Consider the following 24,080-nt stretch of genomic DNA (forward strand, 5'->3'; position numbering starts at 1 on the left):
AATGAGTTATTGTGACTTTTGTTGGGTATGACAATGGCTGCTTTTTAAAAAGTCCTGATCAAATAGAGTTTCAGCTGATTGGCTATTGAGTTTATGCTAATGGTGGTAGAACAGTTTGGAAAAGGACAGTGAGAACAGTTGCATAACTTGAAGAATGTAACCAATGTCTCTGTACCGGAAATACACAAATTGTTGAAACAATGTATATTTTGTTGCATACATTTTACATGCACGCAACACATATACACATAGTCTTTATTTGCATACAAAAGGAAGCATTTTTGAGTGAAATAATCCCCCATGTGGGATTTGCTATAAATGTTTCAGGAAAAAAAAGGTTGGGGAGGTGAATAAAATTTTTTTTTAAATGGCAGAAAGTTGATGGGAGACTTGTTTACTTTGTTATAATAAATGTTTATAATGATATGAATACTTGTTAGGTAGCCAGAACAGGGACCAGGGTGTCGACTGGACCTGCTCCAAATTCAGGCTCCAAGCCAGGAAGGGGGCTTAATTCAGCCAGTGGGGTCAACCAGCACCGTGGACCACACCGCCCAGTGGGAAGGCCCTAACCAACCACCCTCTCGTTTCCAGCTGCTCCGCCGTGGTTCCGAGTGGTGCCACGTGGGTGTGCAGTGCCATGAGCTGTTGACTGTATTGCCTGAAACGGCTTCTATACTTCATAAAAACCTACTTGGATCACAAACCAGGCTTTGGCGCCAATTCTTTCTTGTGAGAAGCCAAGGACCGAGGCATTTCTCCCCCGAGAAACCCAATATATTCTCTATGTAAGTATCTTCACCTATGAATAGCCCCCCAAGTTCAGTGAGACGGGCTCGAGCACAACTGCGAGGCTGGTGCAGGCTGAAGGTCTTTCTTTCTGCTGTGCCCAGACAGGGTCACAAGGAGTCGGAGCCCACGCAGAGGCAGCTAACAACAGCAAGTGCAGATGCCTGGGCCCCAAGGAGAAGAACTATAAAGGAAGTTATGAGCTAACATCGGAGGATAACTTCTTCCTCCACCTGAAGAGCAAGGGGACCACGCCCCAAATTCAAAGGGGTAAGAGCTGCCTGTCCGGAGTGCCTGCACACTTGAACTCATGGAGCTTTCTGACTCTGCAAAGGGGGTGCACAGAGCAGTAAGTACGTACGTTTTGGTCACTGCTGCTGAGGTTCTCGGAGCTGAGGGGCAGCAGTGTGCTCAGCTCCAGGTCCGACACCATCTGACGGGACTCAGCCAGCAAACGCTGAAGCTTACTTGTGGGAGAACAACTGCCCTGGGAAGAGAACACATGCAAGCCTTCATGAAACCAAGCAGCACTTGCAATGTTTGCATGGGTCAGAGGTCAGCAAACTGCGGCTCATGAACCATCTGTGGCGCTTTGGGTACGGACATATGTTGCTCTCAAGTAAAACTGAAAATGAACATAAAACCATCATAGTTTCATTTAGAAGGATTTTGAAGGGTAGTGTTCATATAAGGGGGATTTCATTTGTTTGTGAAAATGTATCTATGGCTGTCAAATAGTTTTTAAATTGTTGTGAGGGACAGGATTGGCTCTTCAGTCTCAAAAGTTTTCCAAACCCTGGCACAGACAATAGTGCGTGCACAAATGTGAAAGCAGGGAGCACTGCTTTTCCTTTGAGCGTTGCATAGCGAAGAACACATCAGATACTACAGTAATGAAGTTTTTTAGAACACACATAGCTAAGTAATTTAATAAATAGACCTTACTGCTGATGGACAATTAATTAAATGGCATCCCTGTTGATTTTTAAAACCCTATGCACGGTTTGGGTCTCCTAAGTCAACTTTTCAAAGCCGTACTTAGCAAGCCTGCAATACTTGCAGACGCAATGCTCCTGCTTAATACTGAAGACTTTTAAGCTTTTCAACTAAGAAGCACACCAGCTTGTGATCCAAGGATGACAATAACAAAATTTAAATATGACAAAAGGGAGCGTATCAGAGTCTAGCTTGCAAACACCCAATTTACAGAAGTATGTGTTAGGACCGTGGGAGCCCCAAACCCATCTGCATAGTAACTCGCCAGATTAAGCTGCTGGCAGACCCCCTGTAACCACAGCAAGGGTCTCAGCTTTACCATCAGAGATCATTGCAATTATGATTACCTATATTGAACTTGATGCTTTGTCAGTTGACCTCCCTAGGTGCAAGTATTCCTCTCTTGTTCCAGGACGAATTCTGTCCCTCCTCCCACCTTAAATATTCATAGTGGTCTTTTCTTTCTTACTCACTATTTGTATTTTTAACCTGTTTTATTTTATTCTTACCACTTTCTCTGTTGGGCTTTGCAGTTTGTGAAGTATAAAAAGGTGCGCATCCAGAGATAAAAACGGATGCAAGGGTTTGTGGGAGATGCAGGGTAAGGAGGGGTGAGGGGGGTGGGGGAGCAAAGAATGTATGTGGGAGGGGGAGGGAACACTAGAACTGATGGTGCGCACACAACATATTTAAAAAGCAATTTAAGGGCGGGGTGGGGGGAATAAAAACATGCTAAAATTGATTGTGGTAATGAATGTACAACTCTTCTTGATATGACTGAATGGTGTGATGTGGGTGAAATGCCAACAAAACTGTTAAAAATATGACTTGTAAGCTTTTAAAAATATATGATTGTGCAAGAATGACATCAACATCACTGTGAAGCAGATGTAGAAATTTCAATGGTGCACCTTGCATTTTATGTATTTCCATTCCAATTTCATCTCTCGTGGTTTCATTTTAAAATCTCGGATATGAATTTTTAGCTAATTTTAGAAATGAGCTAACTGTTCTCAAAAGAGTTTCACTTACTCCATGAGCAGTGATCACGCTGCCCTGTCACCTACAAGCTACTTGCTCGGTCTCTTCTGCAGGAGCTGGAAGAACATCTGATTTCCAGACCACAGCCATGCGATGGTGCAAACACCGAAATGCAGTTTCCAACAGCCACACAAGGGAAAAGCCGATTACTGGCCCAGACTTCGGGTGTTTCAGGTACTGGTACAGAGTGAACTGTGCAACAGATGTCCACGAAACCCTCACATTCCGGACCATGACCGCATCCACCGCCTGCACCCAGAAACCACCGCCTGCCTCTTCCTGACTCTCCCTCAGCCCCACGCAACCGCCATTCTGCTTTCTGCCAAGAGATTAGCCTGCCTTTTCTGGAATTAGGCACGAACATGTCCTATACAGTATGTGTGTTTGTATGGTTTCTCCCATCGGCATCTGTTTGAAGAGCCACCTGTAAGCTGCACACATAGTCTATGCACCTTTATTAATGAGCGGGCTCCATTATACCACTGCTCCCTTAAATGGGAGATAGTGGCCCACAGTGGGGGGTTGGTACAACGCAGGGAGCTGCAAAAGCAGATACTTACACACTATCCGTGATCGGGGGCTATTTCTCATTGCCAATGGGGCGATGAGCAACTTTTTTCTTTTTTCAATCATTTTACTGGGGGGCCTCTTATAGCTCTTATAACCATCCATACATTCACTGTGTCAAACACATTTGTACCTATGTTGCATCATCCTTTCAAAGCACTTTCTATTTAAGCCCTTGGTATCAGCTCCTCAGTTTTTTGCCCCTCCCTCCCCCATGAACCCTGGATAATTTATAAATGATTATTTTTATCTTACAGCGGCCACTGTCTCCCTTCACTCAGGTTTCCGTTGTTCGTCCCTCAAGTAATTTTTTTCTGAAAAAGGGCTAGTCGGTCAAGTAAGTTTGGGAATCTATGCATCATGCAGCTACATCACTGCTTGCTCACCCTCTCTCCTGGGAAGACGCCTTTACTGGTTCACTGCTGTTTAATGAAAATACTTGCTATGACCATGACAGACGGGGTTCTGCACGATCTCACTTTGGGAGTAGATAGAGACCTAGGAGCAGAATAACCAAAACCAAACTCACGGTCACTGAACGGATTCCCATTCACATTGGCACGTTGTTGTTGTCAGGTGGCATAAGTTGGCTCTGACCCATAGCGACCCAGGCACAACAGAATGACACCTGGCACACAGTCGTGCGCATCCTGGCAACTGTGCCTGTGCCTGAGCCCACTGTTGCAGCCCTGGTGTCGATCCATTCTGCTGATGGTCTTCCTCTTTTTCGCTGGCCCTCCACTTTACCAAACATGATGTCTTTCTCCAGAGACTGGTCTCTCTTGACAATATGCACAAAAGTATGTTAGATGAAGTCTTGCTTTCCTTGCCTCTGAGGAGCACTGTGATCTTACTTCTTCCAATAGATCAGCCTGTCCTTTTAGCAGTCTACGGTACTTTCAATATTCTTCTCCAGCACCACAATTCAAATGCATCAATTCTTCTACGGTCTTCCTTATGACGATGAGGCAATGGCGAATACCATGGTGCAGGCCAGGTGCACCTCAGTCCTCAAAGTAACATTCTTATTCTTCAGTACTCTAAAGAGGTCTTGTGCAGCACATTTATCTAAAGCAATAGGTTTTTAAATCTTTTTTTAACAGCTGTTTTCCATGAGCATTGATTTATGGATCCAAGCAAGACAAAATCCTTGACATCTTCAACCCTTTCTTCATTTATCATGAGGTTACCCATTGGCCCAGTTGTGAGGAATTTAGTTTTCCTTACATTGAGTTATAATCCATACTCAAGGCGACAATCCTTGATCTTCATCAGTACCATATATACTCGAGTATAAACTGACATGAATATCAGCCGAGGCACCCAATTTTATTAAAAAAAAAACTGAAAAACTCAGCCTATCCAAGTCCTCCTCACTCCACAAGCAAGGTTGTGCCATCTGCATATCGCAGGTTAACAAGCCTTCCTTCAATCCTGATGCCATTCTTCTTCATATAATCCAGATTCCTGGATGATTTGGTCAGCATACAGATTAAGTATGGTGAGAGGATACAACCCTGACGCACACCTTTCCTGATTTTAAACCATGCGATATTCCCTTTATGTTCATACAACTGCCTCAATGAATTGTTCTGGAATTCCCATTATCCACAGTTTATTACGATCCGCACAGTCCAATGCCTTTGCACAGTCAATGAAATACGAGGAAACATCTTCCTGGTATTCTCTGCTTTGAGTCAAGATCCATCTGACATCCACAATAATAACCTTGGTCCACATCCTCTTCTGAATCCGGCCTGAACTTTTGGCGGTTCCCTGTCAATGTACTGTTTCAACAGCTGTTGGATGACCTTAAGCAATCTTTTTTTTTTTTTTCCTTTTTTTTAAAAAATTTTATTTTAACAATTTATTGGGGCTGATACAATTCTTTTCATAGTTCATACATATACATACATCAATTGTATAAAGCACATCTGTACAGTCTTTGCCCTAATCATTTTTTTCTCTTTTCTTCTTTTACATTTTATTAGGGACTCAAACAACTCTTACCACAATCCATACATATACATACATCAATTGTATAAAGCACATCCATACATTCCCTGCCCCAATCATTCTCAAAGCATTTGCTCTCCACTTAAGCCCCTTGCATCAGGTCCTCTTTCCCCCCCCTCCCTCCCCATTCCCCCCTCCCTCATATGCCCTTGGTAATTTATACATCGTTATTTTGTCATATCTTGCTCTATCCGGAGTCTCCCTTCCCCCCTTCTCTGCTGTCCCTCTCCCAGGGAAGAGGTCACATGTGGATCCTTGTAATCAGTTCCCCCTTTCCAACCCACTCACCCTCCCCTCTCCCAGCATCGTCCCTCACACCCTTGGTCCTGAAGGTATCATCCACCCTGGATTCCCTGTACCTCCAACCCTCATATGTACCAGTGTACAGCCTCTGTCCTATCCAGCCCTGCAAGGTAGAATTCGGATCATGGTAGTTGGGGGGAGGAAGCATCCAGGATCTGGGGGAAAGCTGTGTTCTTCATCGATACTACCTCACCCCCTAATTAACCCGACCTTAAGCAATCTTAAGGTAAAAAAATGTGTAACACTACATCATACGACGTGAGGTAAGATTTCATAGTGGAATAGTAGGTATGGATCTAACTTTTTAAAACACCATGGAAGCATTTTACCTTCCCACTGCCCACCTTTTGGTTAGCAATCCAGCACTTAACCACTGCACCACCAAGGCTCCTTTCTGGAAGTTCCAGCTGCTCCAGGGCCTTATCGATACTTGAGACTGTTGACTTTTCACATTGTAGCCATTCTAATAGGTATAAAGTACTATTTCATTGTGGCTTTCATTTATATTCCCTGGGACCTGATGGCACAGTCCGTTACATGTTAGGCAGCTAACTACAAGGTCAGTAGCCTGAACTGTAGCTTTTAATGAGTAATAATTGAGCCCTAGGGATATGGAAAAGGAGCCCCGGTGACACAATGGTCACGAGTTGGTCTCCTATCCACATGTCGGCAGTTCAAAACCACTGGCAGCACTGTGGGAGAAATAAGAAGCTTTCTACTTCCATAAATAGTTAGTTTCAGAAAACCACAGGAGGGGGGCTATGAGTCAGCACTGACTGGATGGCAGCTAGTCCAATGATATGGTGGGTTAAGAACTGGGGCTGCTAACTGAAAGGTGGGCCATTCAAACCCCCCAGCTGCTCCATGGAAGAAAGACATGGCCGTCTACTATCAAAAAGATGACAGTCTCTGAAAATCCAGGCAGCCCCTCAGGACCAATAATGAGAGTAGCAATACCAGGAAGGGAAGGGGAAGGTAGGGAGGGAAAGGGGGTACCGATCACAATGATCTGCATATAACCCCCTCCCTGGGGAATGGTCAATAGAAAAGTGGGTGAAGGGAGATGTTGGACAGTGTAAGACATGAAAAAATAATAATAACTTATAAATTATCAAAGGTTTGTGAGGGAGGGGGGGAAATGAGGAGTGGATACCAAGGGCTCAAGTAGAAAGCAAATGTTTTGAGAATGTTGATTGGCAACAAAGTACAAATGAGCTTGACACAAAGGATGGATGGATGGATTGTAATAAGAGTAGTACAAGCCCCCAATAAAGTGATTTTTAAAAAAGAAAGAAAATCCAGGCAGCAAGCAGTTTTACTTGTCCTTTTGGGTCACTATGAGTCAGATGAGCTCGATGGCAGTGAGCAGGAAGAATGGTGAAGCGCCCTGGGGGACACCCAGGGTTTTGTCAGTTCAAACCCACCTCGTCGTGGCACCACAGCAGAAAGGCCTGGAAATCCACGTTTACAGAGATCCAGCCGAGAACCCTCTCAGTTGCACCTGGAGTTGCCCCGAGGAGGAGCTGACTGGATGGCAATGGGGTGACTTTATGGCTTGATGGCTAGCGGTGCTGAGCATCATTTTAGGGGCGGCTCACACGCGGTTCACTGATAGAGCAGTTCTAGCTCTGAGACAACCTTCTTTAGTCACGGCAGGCATATCCCTTTCATCACAGGACCAGTTTTACCTCATCTCTGTGCTATGCTAACAAAGAACTAATGCTTATCAAATACCTATCATGGGCTTGGCCCACCCTCCCCTACTTCATCTCTTTCAGCAACTGTGATGCCACCACGTTTCTGTGGATGGAGAAACTTAGTATCAGGGAAATTATGCAACTTTACAAAGGTCACAGAGCTAAGGCAGACCAAACAGGGATTTGAATCCCCACGAGAATGGTCTTCCCCAAGTAACACCCAAATGACCAAGCTTACTTGTTGCGTTGTGAATAGGCTGAGATGAAGAGGCTGCTTCAGATAATAGGTAAGAAACAAACAAAGACAGTGGCCACTCACCCGGCACACCACCGTCAGTAACCCTGCTGAGTAGAGGATCCCAACTCAGGGTGGCTCACTCATTTGACCGATGACAAGCCAGCTAGCAGTTGAATGTGAACAAAAGACTTAAAAATTCGTTACATTGCTTTACACGATGTGCTACTGTTTGTAGTTGCTGTCAAGTCAGCTTGATTCATGGTGACCTCATGTATAATGGAGTGGACAACCGTGATTCACAGGGTTTTCACGGACTAATTTTTCTGAAGTTGATGGCCAGGTCTTTCTTCCTAGTCCTCTTCATCTGGAATCTGTTCAGCATCAGAGCACCATGCATGCCTCCACTGACAGGCAGGTGATGGCTACACAGGAGGTGCACCCAGGACGAGAATTCTACCATGGAACAACCACGGACTCTCTGCTGCCCTGTTTTTATACTTATACCTGTTAAAAGTATAAAACCACCAACAGCAGAACAGCAGTTAGCTGGTGGGGGTACAAAGTCCCAGGGGGGAACCAGGTGGGAATTATTCTTTAGCATGTAACTTCTTTAAAAGCAAAAACAGGGCACAGATGTAAACATCTGTAAGGTCCAACTGCAGATATATAAGTGTTGATTACGGCCCTCATTGTTTATTTGTTTAAAGTGTTTATTAATTTAAGAACACTCCATCCGTCCATTAACAGGGGGGCCTGAAGTAAGCCTTATCCATAGCCAATCTATAAATACTTAGAGAAAACAGGAAGTGAGCCACTTGTCTGGATAAGTGAATAAAACCCAAAGATGATACTGAACTATGTGCCCCAGCCCTCTGAGAAGACCACACAAAAGAATCTAACTGGGAACACTCGGCAGAAATCCCACCAGATGACACCATGGCCAGGTGTTTTAACGAGTGGAGGCCAGGCTTTCTTTTCCTCGAAGTTGAGGGGTGGGGATGGGGATGCACTCTGGAGCCACTGGGAGGATTTGCAAAAGCAGAGGGTGGGGCCTGCCTGAGCTTCTGACCCAGGGACTCTGGGGCCTGAAGCAGCACAGTGCCAGCAAGGTCCAGGGAAACAGAAGCTGGCAGTCCAAAGAATTGGCCCTGACCACTGCTGCCCTGGGGGTCTTGTTTCCTAGATTGTCCTTCCTTTGGTTTCTTAATGTGAAAAAAAACCAAAAACATACGGTAGACATGAAGCTTGTTGAAAAGTTAAATTTGTTGTGTCTCCTTACTCCTGTTCCTCATTTATTATTGGTTGATAAGCCCATTTTCAATGCGTCTTGTTACAAAGAAGGGGAAAAGATTTTATGCAAGAAGCCTTTTAACTGAGGGACAGGTACCCTTCCTTGAGAAACTTGGAATCTTTTCACCGCACACCTGCTGGAAGCCGATGTGGTGGTATGGTAGGAGTCAGGTAAAAGCCAAAGTCTGATTCTCTAAAATGTTCCAGAGCAGTGGTTCTCAACCTGTGGGTCCCGACCCCCTTGGGGGTCGAATGACCCTTTCAGGGGGTACCCCAATTCATAACAGTAGCAAAATTGCAGTTGTGAAGTAGCAGTGAAAATAATGGTATGTTTGGGGGTCCCCGGCACGAGGAAGGTGGAGAACCGCTGGGCTAGAGACTTCACTAGCGTTCTCACAGGGAAGGATGACCGAGAGGAGGTGTCCCTATTTACATCAACATGGCTACGTTTGCAGAGAGGCCTTCCAGTGAGCTCTCAGCTGAGGCTCTGGGAAACTCGGTCGGGGGCGGGGGCCGTGTGCAGGGTGAACATTTCTATACAGTTTGTTCTGACAACGAGCTCACAGCCAGTGGCCATCGAGGCAGTATGAGGGGTTCTCAAAAAAGTTTGTGGAAAAATCCAATTCTCTTTCAATCCCTTTTCTCCACAACCTTTTGAAGGCCCTTCACACAATCATTCTTGAAAGAAAAAAAATGAGATTGTGTAAAAGGAAGCTTGAAACAAAATGATGTGGTGGTCCATGTGGCTGGGGCTCCTGAGACTTTCAACTTCATAGAAGTAGCCAGTCTCATCTTTCTCCCAAGGAGCGGCTGGTGGGTTTGAACCAATGCCTAAACACAGCACCCCCTGGGCTCCTTAGAAGAAACTGTGACCAAGAGTAAACCCAAAGTAGCAATGGTGTGCTGGAAGAATCACAAGCAGGCTGGTGAGAGGCCAGGCTACATACGAACCTTTTCACTGGGCACCGCTGCCTCCTGGGGGATTAAGAGAACCTTAGGAGAATTCTTTTTATCCAAAGAGGGGTCTGTGCCTACGAACTTCTCATCCTCTCTTAACGTAGAACTTGAAGCAACCAAGCACGAGGCATGATGCACGGTGACGATGGGTTCACTGTCAATAAACACAAAGCCAAACAAACATCACCAAAACATGCTTAGCCTGAAAAACACCTCAGACAGACACAGGAATAATCATGAGTTAAAAACACGTAGACCTTCACAAATTAACATACTCTTTGCAAAAAAAAAAACTATTTCTAGTGACGTGTACGACAGGCCAAGGGGATAGAAGTAATCCCACCCCTTCGTTCCTATCCACCCTGTCACAAACACACAAACAAACACACATGGGCAGTTATTACCCAAACGAGAGGGGAGAAATTCAACAAAGTTTATGAGGACTAACTTCGGTGTTGTGAGCACGTTAGGTTTTCCGTTTGTGGGATGGATTACTGATACTGATAATGGCTTTAAAAATCCCTTTTCCCCGAGACTTTCTACTCCCATAAAGAGAACAGTCTGGGAAACCCACAGGGGCAGATCCACCCTGTCCTACAGGGTTGCTATGAATCGACATCGACTCGATGGCATGGAATCTGGCTTTGGTTTTGGGTTCACGGGAGGAAAACAGTGGTGTGCTTGCTCTTCAGTTCTTCTCGAGGAACTTGGGACGAAGACACAAATACACAAAGCTCACAATGTGGGGCTCAGGGCAGAGTTTGGTAGCAAGAGCTATTCTAGAAGAGGCCGGAGACATAACCTCTTCTTTCGTACAACTACGAGAGAGAGCAGGCCGCCCGCACCTGGCTTCTCCTGCCCAGGTCAGCTAGCACTGGTCGAATGGAATGGTGGCACAAATGTGGGCATTCAAGTCAGATAATACAGTGGGTACACAAGTTCTTCTAATCGCAGAGAAAAAAGGAAAACATAATTATCTTTTCCCCTTAGTCACACAGTTGTCATGGGATGCCTGGGCATGTGCCCCTGCTGGCAGGGCAGGCATCCAATTCAAGCCAAGAAGGTCAGAAACGGCCAGGAGAGAAAACTCTGGATTTTAGTTTGCATTTCTTTCTTAGGTTTACACTTCATAAACGTCCACGGTGCTCTAAAAATGTGACGATGCTCAACTACCGTCAAGCATAGCATCTGGGGTCTTAAAGGCTTGTCTTTAAAAAAGGCAGCCATCGAAGTAAGGCTTCAACTAAATCCACAAGGAAGAAGCACAACAGCCTGTGTGATCCAAGGGTGGTAATAATAAAATGCAAATCTCAGGGAGGGACTGGATGACAGTGGGAGTCCAAATCCATTCGCAGAGTCCCCAATGGGATGGGACCTCTGGTGAATCCCTTCTGCTCTTACTTAACAGCTTTGTGCTCAGACAGAGCGCTTCGTGGGGTCAATTATGGCAGATGTAGTTAGGCTGAAATGTAATGTCTTTATCATTTGGTCTCCCTTTCGACCCATTTTAACATTGTTTCCGTTTTTATTATTTCATGATTTTTTATTGAGGTTTTTCTGTTTTGTATAGTCATTGCTGTTGGGTTTTTGTTTGCTTGCTCTTGCATGTGTTTTGTATGATTGTTTATATGTGAAATTCAGGACAGTTAACTGGATTGATAACTACCTAAGGGCAATGGCAAAGGAGGATGAGGGAGATGAGAAGCTAACAAAAATGAGCACGAGACGAAATGTTATGAAATGGATTTTGGACGACTACACAAATATATTTTAATTATTAATTTATTTTAAAATAATTTTATTGGGGCTCATAAAATTCTTATCATAATCCATACATACATCCATTGAGTCAAGCACATTTGTAGCCGTTATCATTCTCAAAACATTTGCTTTCTACTTGAGCTCTTGGTATCAGCTCATTTTTTCCCTCCCTCCCTGTCCCCTTACCCCATGAACTCTTGATCATTTATAATTAGTTTTTCATGTCTTACACTGTCCGACATCTCCATTCACCCACTTTTCTGTTGTCCACCCCCCAGGGAGGGGTTATATGTAGATCCTTGTAATCGGTTCCCCATTTCTACCCCGCCTTCCCTCCACCCTCCCAGTATCGCCTCTCACACAACTGGTCCTGAAGGGATCATCCGTCCTGGGATTCCCTGTGCGTCCAGTTCCTATCTGTACATTCTCTGGTCTAGCCGGATTTGTAAGGTAGAACTGGGATCATGAGTGGGGGAAGGAAGCATTTAAGAACTATAGGATAGTGAAAAAAAACTAGTGAAAAAAATAAACCTGCCATAAGCTTTCCCCTTAATGTCTGCACATCCTTGGCGAGTCCTGAAGAGTATGCAGTTCTGCCTTGCTGCTAACTTGCAATTATTTGAAGATCTTTAAATCCAAGTGTGAATAAAGGGAAAGTGTGACCACCCTTTCTGTGAGTGTGTGTTTATAATTTTGTTATTGTCTGTATGCTTTTGCAATGACTCAAGGTTGTAAAGGGGCCCAAAAAAGACTAAGAATATCAATAGTAGGAAGGAATTTTCGTCATCAAGTCTATTTGAGTCAGTGCGATGATTAAAAATAAAGAACTTGGTATAGAAGAATCATCCTTCCTTTAATTGAAGACTGAAGAGCTCGGCTTTCTTTAAAAATAGAAGATACTATTACGGCACCACTTCACCACCAGATCCAGCAATTCTGACAATGAGGGGAGCCTGAATAATGGGCAGTGTGTTCATCGTGAATTTACTTTCTTCTCAAAATAGTGTTAAATACAAACATTCCTTCTCTTTTTTAAGGAAAAAAAGTATTGGAGATCAAGGACACAAATTTGGGAGGTTTGTTAAATTGTTATAAGTTGCTGAATTAAAAAATGATGATCTGAACCTACCTCCACCTCACTACACAATAAACAGTTAAACCACAAAGTAACAACACAGCATGTGGATGGGACCCCTGTGGTGGCAGCAGCCCCTGGGAGGAGGGAGGAAACATCTTTACCTGGGTCTAGCGCCCTCGACCAGACAGGGAAGGGTTGGTTTGCCCACTCCACGTAGACTGTGGGGTGAGGAATGTCCCAGAACAGCATTCCACTCTGAAAAGCGACCTGCCCATTTGTTTTTTAATAAAACATATTTGCCAAACTGATCAAGGATGGGGCTTTGTTCTTCAGAGAGACCTTTGGCTCTGAAGCTGCCTGGGTGCGTGCTCGCACACGTGCCTCCCTGGAGTCTCAGGAGAGCCCCTGCCCTGTGGACCACAGGACTCAAGAGTCCCTGCTGGGGGTGGGCCGCCTCTGGAGGCTCTCCAAGAACAAGAGGCACAGGTGGCTCCTGTCGCCCAGGATCTTCCTGAACACCATGTGGCATGGAGGCACGGACACGGAGACTCACCTGGCCGAGGAGCGGAACTTCACCCCACTGATGCTCTCGGAACACGTGCACATAGCTTTCTGGCGGACGAGTCTGTCTACTTTATACGGCTTGAAAAGGCTCATCCACTGGACATCGGACATGTACCCTGGGGCCTCAACCACAAAGTTGCTTGGGCGGCAGCACTTGGATTCAAAGATGTCACTTTCGCTCAGGCAGGCCTCACTGCTGGGGCGGTAAGATGTCTCCAGCTTGTCCTTGGGCTCCTGACAGTCCTCACTGGGTTTTTCCGGGGGTTTGGAGTCGCAGAGGGGAGCCAGGCCCAGGTAAACACTGACATCATGCCACTGCTTTTCGTCAGCTAAGCACACCTCAGACAGCTGTTTCTCTCGGTTTGAAGTCCCCGACTCGCCAGCTTTGGGCGATTTTGTATGGATCTTACAGAACGAGCCTTTGTTCTCAGGTTCAATCTGGAGTTTTCCTCCCAGAGACCAAGCCTTTGGTTTCTCCACTGAGTCTTTTGCAAACAGAGATGAGAGAGTTGTTACACTTTTTTCTCCAAAGGAGGGGCTAACCTGCAGTTTCTTCTCTTTGCAAACATCATAAGAGCTCTTGTCGGACCTGTTTTGCTGAATCAACAGGGTCTCAAATGTTTGGTCCTTAACCAGTAACTTCTGCTCTTTCTCCCTCTTAACAGCGGCTTTGGAGTGGCTAGTGTCAAGGTCTGACAAACACATGTTTCCGCTATGATGGCATCACAAGAAACGGCAGTTACAACATGCATTTGACCCTACTGTTCCTCTATATCTCACGCAAACCTCATTAGCAGAGCTATGCCCGGTTAAGGCTCCATTCTCTGAAGTGGAATTAAGGTACCCCCTCTAGGACGCCTCCATGACCGCCCAGCCCAGAGCACCTCCGCCCGCTTCCCTTCCCTACTTCCCACTGGCCATGCCGTCGCCGTCACTGTCACCTCAGTGCTCGTCCTACTGCTCGGATCCGCTAACTAATCCCCAATGACAGGACTCTGGTTTTCCCATGGGGAAATGTCATTGTTTTTAAATCCCCCTGGCACGTAGGCCAGCCTTTGATGTATAGTTAATGTTCTATAATTGCGTGTTGGTGAGATAACAGGCTGTTTTCTTCCCTAGTTCCATTACTTTCACAGGAAGTGGGAGATGGAAATAGGGTTAGAAGGCGATGGTCGGTGACTTAGAGAGAAAATTGTCCATGAGCTGCCTGTTATCTCACATCATTCACCAATGTCCCAGCTACAACACTGGCTGGGCAACTCACAAAGCTGTATGATGAAGGCGGATTGAGAGTAAAAATGATACAAGTGCATAAAACACAAAACAGGAGGCTGCCCTAACTGCGCTAACCCTTCTAGTGAACACTTCTTCCTGTTCCTGTGCAGCAGCTGGTTAGAAGTACCAAAAGCAGAGGGCCCATCTGCAAAGAGACACCGCTTGCAGTAGAACGCACGGGACTTGGTGACAACAGGGGTGTGGTAACTGCTGGGAGGCAGAGCCCAGAGTGACCAGCCCCGCACGGCCCTGTGGCCAACCCACTGCCCTGCCTGAGGCAGCCACTGCCCCTACACGAGCTTGACAACTGCTGGTGTCTGCAACCCTGAATGCACCCCCGGGAAAGGAGGCCCCTCCCACAGAAAAGGAGTCTACGTCTGTGCCACTGTGGTATGCTGACATGCCTATGAGGTGGAACCGCATTTTGTATGGATGTCTCTACTTTAAGCTTATGGATGCCAACTTAATTCCTTCGCTGGTTGCTATCGGAGAGAGTCTCTTTCCATGTCAACCAGGAAACCAAGAAAGGCAGGGAAGAGCAGAGGTCACTCCCAGCGAAAAAGGGCATCTTTCCCATCTTGAAGCGGCGACGGCAGTTACTTACTCCCCGGCACTTTCTGACATGTACGAACCAGACTCAGAGTTCTCAATAAACATTTGCTGACTCAATGACTCATTCACTTTAGTAGTTTCTAACTCCGGTTCAAAGTTCTACACAACAGACACACAAACATGCTAAACAAATTTACCTTCACCAACTGACTAAACGAGGAGAAAGCCTCAAAATCTGAGATCAGGCCTCGTTCCACCTACAGTTATCCTGACACGTACGTAGTAGCCGACACGCACGCATTCTCTACACCTAAGGAAAGGGGAGTGGGTACCGGCCCATTCTACGTAATCAAGAAATACTGACTGAAGGATGGACTGCACCACTAGATGGTACTGACAGCAGCTTACCTAGATTCGAGGACTTTGGATTCCTCGATCTTTGAGTCATATAGCTGTAAGAATTCCTGAGAATTTTCCACATTGAAGTGAAGAAACTGCAGGTCCCGCTGCTGTTTCACGTAGATCTGCCGCAGAGATGGGTACGTGAATACAGAGCACAGTGACAAATCTGCATGGACTCAACAAGCTGGCTAACGTGGGGCAATAGTGAGTAGAGAAACAAAGTGTGTCTGCTTTTACTGGCTGTCCATCCGTCTGACCAGTCAGTCTCCTTGCCTTTAGTCCCAGAAGCAAGACTTGGGTCTGTTACCCTTTAGTTCCTGGAGGCAAGGTCTTATCCGAGGACAGGAACATGACCGAGGTCTCATGTAACGCAGGATTCCAGAGCAACAGAGAAGGCGATGAACAGGCCCTAGTCTTGGGAGCAGGGTGGCCGGGGCCTACCTGTCTCAGATTGTGCAGTTCCGTGTTTGTCCGCTCTTGCTTTGACTTTGCAATCTCTAGTAAATCATCCTTCCTCCTTTCTCTTTCTGCTGTTTAAGAACAAATGGGATAGGAAGTTAGTGGATACGAGTCTCTCCGTCCCACCACCGTAGTGCTCAGCCAGCATTCTCCTCTTCCTACCAGCCCGCCCCCCGCCCCCGCACCTTGATCCTGAATTTTAAAATGGCAGAATAGCTGCTGCAGTCCTAACCTGTCCTTCGGTGAGATTCTTCATCAAATGGGCTAAACTCGTGATATAATTAGTGCTAAGGTAAAAAAAAAAGATTCAAGCCTTTCACTGCAGGTTAGACCGGAGCATGTACACAGGTACAGGTAAGAGATAAGGAACCAGGAAGTTAGGGGGAAGGAGGGGAGGGGAGCGGAGGAAGGGAGAACCGATCGCAATGATGGACACATAAAACACACACACACACACACACACACACACACACACACACACACACACACACACACACACCCTACCTCTAGGGGGACGAATAACAGAAACCATGGGGGAAGGGAGACAGCCGTAGGTTTAAGTTATGAAAATAATAATTTGTAATTTATCAAGGGGTCACGAGGGTGGGTGCTGGTGGAGAAAAAGGGGAGCTGATACCAAGGGTTCAATAGAAAGTAAATGTCTAGAAATGAATGATGGGAAAAAAATGTTTTTAAAAAGAAATGAATGATGGTAACATATGTACAAATATGCTTGATACAGTTGAGGTATGGACTTGTAAGAGTTGTAAGAGCCCCCATTAAAATGATCTTTGAATAATAAAAAAAGATTGGACATGAACAGGGCTGTGGCTTTAACTGCTGTGTGTTTGCATGAATCAGTGCACAGAAACGTCTGTTCCCCCCACACACCACCTTCAGTTCCTTTCAATCTTTCCAGAGGATTCCTCTCCCGTGTAGCTCCGGCAGACCCCACCGTCTCCCAGCAGCCCCTTCAGCTGTCACCCTAGGGGGCAGACACAGCACCCTGACACACATCTAGTTAGCACCAACTGACAAAGCAGCTTCCGAACGCAGCCTGTGCCTGTCACAGTGGGACACACTCCTAGGCCTGGGCGTGGCGTGGCATGGCGTGGAGGCTCCTGTCGTGTGTACTGTGGTCTGCAGTTGAGTCTTAACAGACCTGTGGCTGTCAGTCGGTGACTATGGCCAGTGCCCACGAGCAGGACATCGCCTGCCTTCATATAGACGTGTGCTGGGCCCAAGAGCGTGTGCTGAACAGGGGACAGCCCTGAACAGGGGGCAGGGTGACCAGTCAGCTGGGGGTGAGCCAACCCCTTCCCAAGTCATGTCTTAGAGGTGGGCTTGTTCAGAGCACACTTGGAGACCCCCTACGGTGGGCAGTGACACCTTTCAAGTGCCCTGTCCCCTACAGACAATGACACCATCACCTGTCATCCAGCTGCCAGGATCTTGTCACTTTGCAAAGTGACCTAAGAGGAACCCCCTCCCCTCACCCTTCCCACTCCACAGGTGCCCCAGGTCTTGAGGGTGCGACAAGACTGTGGTGCTGCAGTCAGTCAAGCGTTCACACCAGACCCGAGCCTAGACATAGCCCCTCTTCTCTCTGCCCTCTAACAACACAGCGTTTTTGTGGGGGAGGGGGCTGCAAGGATTTCCAAATCTCTCTAACTTTTAATTATGTTCACATTACACGAGCAACTTATAAACACCTTTTCATTGCAAAAAACTACATCCTACATACCTTTTATCAACAGAAAAAATAAATATTAAATGGGTGGGGGTGGCCACAGTACACAATCAAGCCAGTATCATCTCACTAACAGGCTCTCCCTCAGACCTGACCAAACACATGTATTCCACGAGCTGCCGCAGGGCACACAAACTGTACTGTCATTTCCCAAAAGCAAAATACAACCTCCAAGACTTTCTACTCTTCTATTTTCTCTCCCACATTTTTCATGTTATTGTTGTTGTTGAGAACCTACACAGCTTGCACCCATTCGACAGGGTGTGCAGGTGCCATGTGACAACGCTGGTGACAGCCTGCCCACCTTGTTGTCTGAGTCCTCCTCTCCCATGAACATGACCTCACTGCCCTTCACTCTCCCATCCACCTTTGGAGGTGCTGTGGTCAGAGCCTATTGTCACACAAATACTGTACGTGCCATGTGTTCAGCCAGCCTCGCCGACGCCCTTGAGATATTTTCATGAGGGCACTAAACCAATGCTTTACATGCAAGTGGGAAGGAAAAAAAAGTGCAGTGTACTTAGGAAAATCCCTACAAACAAGGGAGTAGTTGACAAAAACCACCTAACACCTATTGCACACAAGTATGGCAGCGAGGTCTTAAAAGAACACAAAGATCTTAAAAGAGCTAAGCACACATTCTTTACTTGTTAAGCTTTGAGAGTGGTTATCTTCGGGGCATCAGTTTGGTGGGTTCATCCAACCTCGATGACTCTAGAAAGTCTGGATTCCAAGAGAATTTGAAATCCTGTTCTGCAATTCTCCCCAGACTTGCTATTTGCTAGAAAGTCTTCCCATCTGGTAAGTACCTATGATTCTGAACTCTTCCCCATAGGCAGTAGAAGGCTCAACTTCTTAGTGCACACAGACATACCCGAGAGACAGGCACTGCAAAACTATGGCTGAAAACACAACACCAGGAAGGGGGTGTGGCAAATCAATAGTTAAAAAGATAACAGAAATAGCATTTTGCATTGAGAAATCATTGGGTTCAAAGAGAAAGAAGATATAAACAATAAGCCTTCACTTATAAAGCTGTACATTGGTGGAGGGAGGAGGGGTGGAAAGGGGGAACTGATTACAGGGATCTACATATAATCTCCTCCCTGGGGGACGGACAACAGGAAAATGGGTGAAGGGAGACGTCGGACAGTATAAGACATGACAAAATAATAATAACTTATAAATCATCAAGGGCTCAATGGAGAGGGAGGGAGGGAGGTAGGTGGAAGGATGGGAAAAAAATGAGCTGATACCAAGGGCTCAAGTAGAAAGCAAATGTTTTGAGAATGACGAGGGCAACAAATGTACAAATGTGCTTGACATAATGGATGGATGGAGTGTGATGAGTTATATGAAACCCAATAAAATGATTGTAAACCTGTAAAATGATCCCTGCAACGCACGAGCGTTCATTGACATATAATTGCGACGGCACCTAAGTGACAGCTGTTGACCATGGTTCTTTCATTAGACACCGTTTCAGGTGTCCTGTTTCTTAGGGAGGAAACATAACAAAGACGTGTGATGGCTGTGACATTATTCCGTAGCAGTTGGCTGCCCCTGCGGGGGACCCAGGCCAGTCAGAGAGGAAGGACAACTGTACGCAGCCCCACCAGAAACACAGTCACACTACCGGGTTTAGATGACCGCTTTTTGGTTCTTTGCATGAACACGTCAGCGCCTTGAGACACATCCAGTTAACACCAGCTGACAAAGCAACACACAGACCTGCACCATATTCTGCAGGGCAACCCTTACCACATACACTCGTGCCTAAGCCGAGTTTTCAGCAAATTCTAATGCTGCTTTTGTGGTACAGTTAGGTGCCTCAGCTGGTACTGGGGTGGGCTTATACTGGAGTATGTATGGTGCTCTGTGCGCACAGTTACACACCCCACTCAGTGCCATGGAGTCGATGCCCACTCCCTGACACGACAGGACAGGGTAGGGCAGAACTGCCCTGCGAGTTCCCGAGACTGTAACTGCTTACAGGAGCAGGCAGTCCTTCCTCCTCACGCAGAGCAGTGGGTGGTTTTGAATTGCTGACCTTGAGGCTCGCAGCCCAGTGCTGGGCCACCAGACCACCAGGGCTCCTACAAGCCGGGAGGAAAATCCCATCATCTTTTAATTCCACCTCTCCCTGAACCTTTTGATACCCCTTCGTTAAAAACGCTGCCTTCGAGTGAATGTGACTCATAGCAACATTACAGGGCAGGGTAAAACTGTCTCTGTGGGTTTCCAAGGCGGAGCCTCTTTACACAGGAGCAGATGCTCTTTCTCCCAGAGAACAGCTGGTGGTTTGGAAAAGCTGACCTTATGCGTGGCAGCCCAATGTGTAACCACCATGCCACCAACGGTCCTGGCACCCCCTTGTAGGCACAAAAAATAAAAAGGGAAACCCAACTGTTTTAACGCTGGGGGTGACTCCTAGAGACACATGCCTGGCAGGAGATGGGGGTACCTACAAATCAGTGGATCTCCACTCCGCTGCCTCTCACGTGGGCGATGCAGCCCTGGTGGCGCAGTCACTAAGCATTCTGTGGTTGACCTCACCAGTGGCTAACTGCTGGGGGAAGATGAGGCAGCCTGCTTCCTTACAGATGGAGAACCTTGGACCCCAGGGGTAGTTCCGCTCCACCCTTCAGGGTCGCAGTCAGGATCCGCTCCTCCCTCGGTACTGGGTTCTCACATTGGCATGAGCTTAATTTGCTGAGCAGGCTCCTCATCTTTCAGGATACAAACCAGTCAGCCATTCCACTTAGGATGCGAGGGTAATGATAAATATTTGAACTTCACATGCATGTCTGACGTGAGGTGACATTGGGCGAGTTTCCTAGGAGGTGGGGGCAGAATTGGAAAGCAGAGAGGTGAGAGTGCTCCAATGGGCCTGCCTGGGCAGCTGCTGGGAGCACAGGGTGGGTGGGGGAGCAGCCTCTCAGGATCACGGAAGGTCCATGGCAGCCCCGGGCTTAGCAAGTCTCTTGGCGCTGCTTTCCCCTCAGTGTGCACTCACTTTGTGTCTCCGGGCCCTATCGTGATCATTTGCATGGTATTTTCAGCCTTTTCATCATGTCACTAACACATACGTCACAGACTACAGCGCTGTGCAAACACAACTTCTCTAAGCACTGGAGAACCACAGTACCGGGGTGACCCGCTTTACTGTGCTATCCGCTTTGTTTCGGTGGTCTGTACTGAATCCCCGAGCACGGTGAGCAGCCACTCTTCCAGAAAAAGGTGAGGCTGTCTGCTCGTCTCAGAGACCCAAAGGGGCAGTCAGAATTGACCCGATGGCCGTGCACTCAGGGCCAAATCCGTCTCTGAGGAATACCAGAATAAGGACTCACCAGAGCTCCCTATGAATCAAAGTAAACTCAACAGCAATTGCTTTGGTTTTTCTTTTTATGGAAAATAATGTAAAACAGCATCGCCATCTTGTTTCTAAACTCCCAGAGACAGGGCAGACAAATGGAACCCGCCTCTCAGACTTTACGAGAAGGTCACCTTCAACACAAAGGAAAAGTGCTCTGGACTTCAGAGAAAGCTAAGACGCTAAGGCATTTCCCAATTTCAAGTGAAAAGTGTTAACTTGTAGCCATAGCACATGACATTGTGTTATCATACAAAGACTTTCAAAATTCCTTTTAGGCTTAATTATTATTTAAACTTACAAACACTGTTTTGAGACCATAGTGTTAAGATTGTCTTTAGCAGAAAATGTCTTCAAGGAATCAGCTTTGGAAATGGTTACAAAAAAGGGGGGGAGGGGCTACTTCATAAAACGGGCTCAATACAGCACTTACTTAACACATCTAATTCACGGCGCAGACCTGGTGGTCCAAATAGCAAGGAAACCGTGGGAACAACGCTGCACCCCTCCCCCCCTCCCTATGGCCTTCCAGCACACTGGAGTCGGCATTCATTTATAGTGCGCACTCTGCTGGGAGCCCAGGTGGCACAATGACCATAAGTGTTTGGCGGCTAGCGGAAAGGCTGGCAGTTCAATCCCACCCACTAGCTCCTCACGGGAAAGGTCCAGAGATCTGCTCCTGTGGAGATTACAGTTTTGGAAACTCTTAGAGGCCGTTCTACTGTCGCATTGGGGTCGCTGGGAGTCTAAATCGGCTTGGCAACACATGACATCAACAACAAATTCTCTCTGGGCCTGTGAGCTCCTCGGCAAGAGTGGCAATGCCTGGCACACAGATGCGGGCCCGAGGACTGGCTGAACTCCACTGTCAGGTAGAAACAGGCTCGCCGGTAGCTACAGCAATCACCAGCAGAGCGGATACAGCGACCTCTAGTGGTAGGACGCATGCTGTCGTTAGCTACAAGAGAAGTCCTGCAGCACTTAGTCACATTTGGATTTGAGTTAAGAAGTCAAATTTTCAGGAGAAAATTTCTTAATGGAAATTTAACTACTTTAATTTGCCAAAATCTATTCTCTTCCTGGAAGGATGGGAGTTGAGGGTAGGGATAATAAAAACGAGGGGGGGGGGAATCCCAAATGTTAATTTATTATTTATGCTCTGAGGGAGAAAAATGTGGCAGGCTCCTTCCATAAAAGATTTACAGGTCATGAGGGAGGGGGTGTGGGGAGGGAGCGGGGAAAATGAGGAGCGGACACCAAGGCCTCTAGCAGAGAGCAAATGTTTTGAGAATGATGATGGCAACAAATGTACAAATGTGCTTAACACAGTGGATGGAGGGATGGATAGTGCAGCAGTTCTCTGTCCCCGTCAGGTCGCTAGAGTCTGAATCTGCTCGGCAGCACTAGGTGTGCATGGGACGGCCCAAAGGTCAGTGATTCCCTCATTAGCGTCTGCTTGCAGAAAGACTTACAACCTTGGCTCTGCCCTACAAGAGTCTGAATCGGCTTGAGGGCCACAAGTTGGCCTCGCTTCATTTGCCTTACGAACACGCTTCCTTCAGTGTTTAAGCATCGGTACCTTTGTTTTTAGGAGTGGGAGAGTCCCGCCCTCAGCTTCACTTGACAGGAAAGAAACAAACACATGAAAGCCGACTCTGCCACCAGGGCAGCTGAGATTCTTTCCAGGCTGGACTATCACCTCTCTCCCCCGAGGGTGTCTGGTGGGTTCAGACTACAGAACCACCGGGGCTCCTTTGGAGGGTGGTGTGATAACATCTTTTGAAAGATGTCAAAACAACTCAAACACCATCTTGAGAAAGATAAAATTCCATTCAGGAGCCCTGGTAGCACAGTGGTCACGGGCTGGGCTACAAACTACAAGGTCAGCTCAGCAGTCTGAAACCGCCAGCTCCTCCGTGGGAGGAAAGATGGGGCTGCTGCCCAATAAAGACTGATAACCTCTGACACCCACAGGGGCTCCTATAGGGCCGGTAGGAGGGGAAGTGGGTTTGGGTAATTGCCTTAGTCTGCGACAGTACTACCTTAGAAGATCTAGTTGACAAATACATAAGTACTTAATTACTTAAGCTAGTTTTCTATATTTACCAGTAAGAACCAACTCATCGTGGAGGTAACTTCTTTCTTGCTTGAGGCGAATGATCTCTTCTCGCTGGTCGTTATTTTCTGTTGTCTTTTCATTCAGTTCCTCTTCACGAACAGAAGGGGGAAAGTCCTCACATAAATGCTGGCTCCTTGAAGACTGTGCAACGGGTGAGCCTCCTGTCCTCACTCAGCCCCCCCGCCCCAGTCCCTTCAATGAGATGGAAGTTCTGTTGGACTGACAGTTAAGGTAGGCCCCACTGAGTCTGCGGCAATGACCCTGGTCCCCGCCTGAGCCGTTCACCTGATTTTCCCGCCAGTGCCCATGAGCAACAGCAGGCTACAAACAACCCTCTGCTTACACTGCCTACCCCGAGCCTGTCACTGGTTCCCTATGCCCTTCAGGGTGGGCTAAAATGCCCTGGCACGGGCTAGGAGGCCTTGTGTGACCAGAACCTGCCTACGACCTCCTTTTTTCCTGCCAGTCCTCCATCACACGTCAGCCCCAACTCAACACTGCACCTGCTGCTCCCTCTGCTGGTGGGTTCTTGGCCATGGCTCCCTCTTCCCACCACTCGAATCTTGGTTCACACGTGAACTTGAGATGACTTCCCAGTCCACTCAGCTCCATGAGACCATCTTTCCCTCTCCGTTCCTCCACCCCTGACTCTGCCACCCATTACTCTCTGTTTCCCCAATGTTTGCGTGAAATATGTGATTATCAGAGACCTAAAAGGCATAAATAAGGATACAGTAGTCGTATTTTGACTGGACTAAGGAACCTGGTGGCGTAGTGGGTTCCAGGCTGGGCTGCTAACTTCAAGGTCAGGAGTTTGAAACCACAACTGATCCTCAGGACAGAGGAGGACAGT

General features: G+C 46.9%; 1 protein-coding gene across 3 annotated transcripts in view; it reads right to left on the bottom strand.

Moving 5' to 3' along the window:
* CCDC62 (coiled-coil domain containing 62) overlaps positions 1-24,080 on the bottom strand; it is a 49,587-nt gene that overhangs the window by 13,800 nt on the left and 11,707 nt on the right. The window contains exons 6-11 of one of the 3 annotated variants that reach the window (XM_075534349.1): positions 23,215-23,316; positions 15,968-16,056; positions 15,533-15,648; positions 13,287-14,009; positions 9,889-10,048; positions 1,151-1,276 (exon numbers count right to left, since the gene is read on the bottom strand). In XM_075534349.1, the coding sequence (XP_075390464.1) occupies positions 1,151-1,276; positions 9,889-10,048; positions 13,287-14,009; positions 15,533-15,648; positions 15,968-16,056; positions 23,215-23,316 (1,316 nt within the window). The remainder of the gene's footprint in view (positions 1-1,150; positions 1,277-9,888; positions 10,049-13,286; positions 14,010-15,532; positions 15,649-15,967; positions 16,057-23,214; positions 23,317-24,080) is intronic. The other 2 variants (XM_075534350.1, XM_075534351.1) reach the window with 2 other exon arrangements.

Source organism: Tenrec ecaudatus, chromosome 16, assembly GCF_050624435.1.
Source record: "Tenrec ecaudatus isolate mTenEca1 chromosome 16, mTenEca1.hap1, whole genome shotgun sequence".
NCBI lineage: Eukaryota > Metazoa > Chordata > Mammalia > Afrosoricida > Tenrecidae > Tenrec > Tenrec ecaudatus.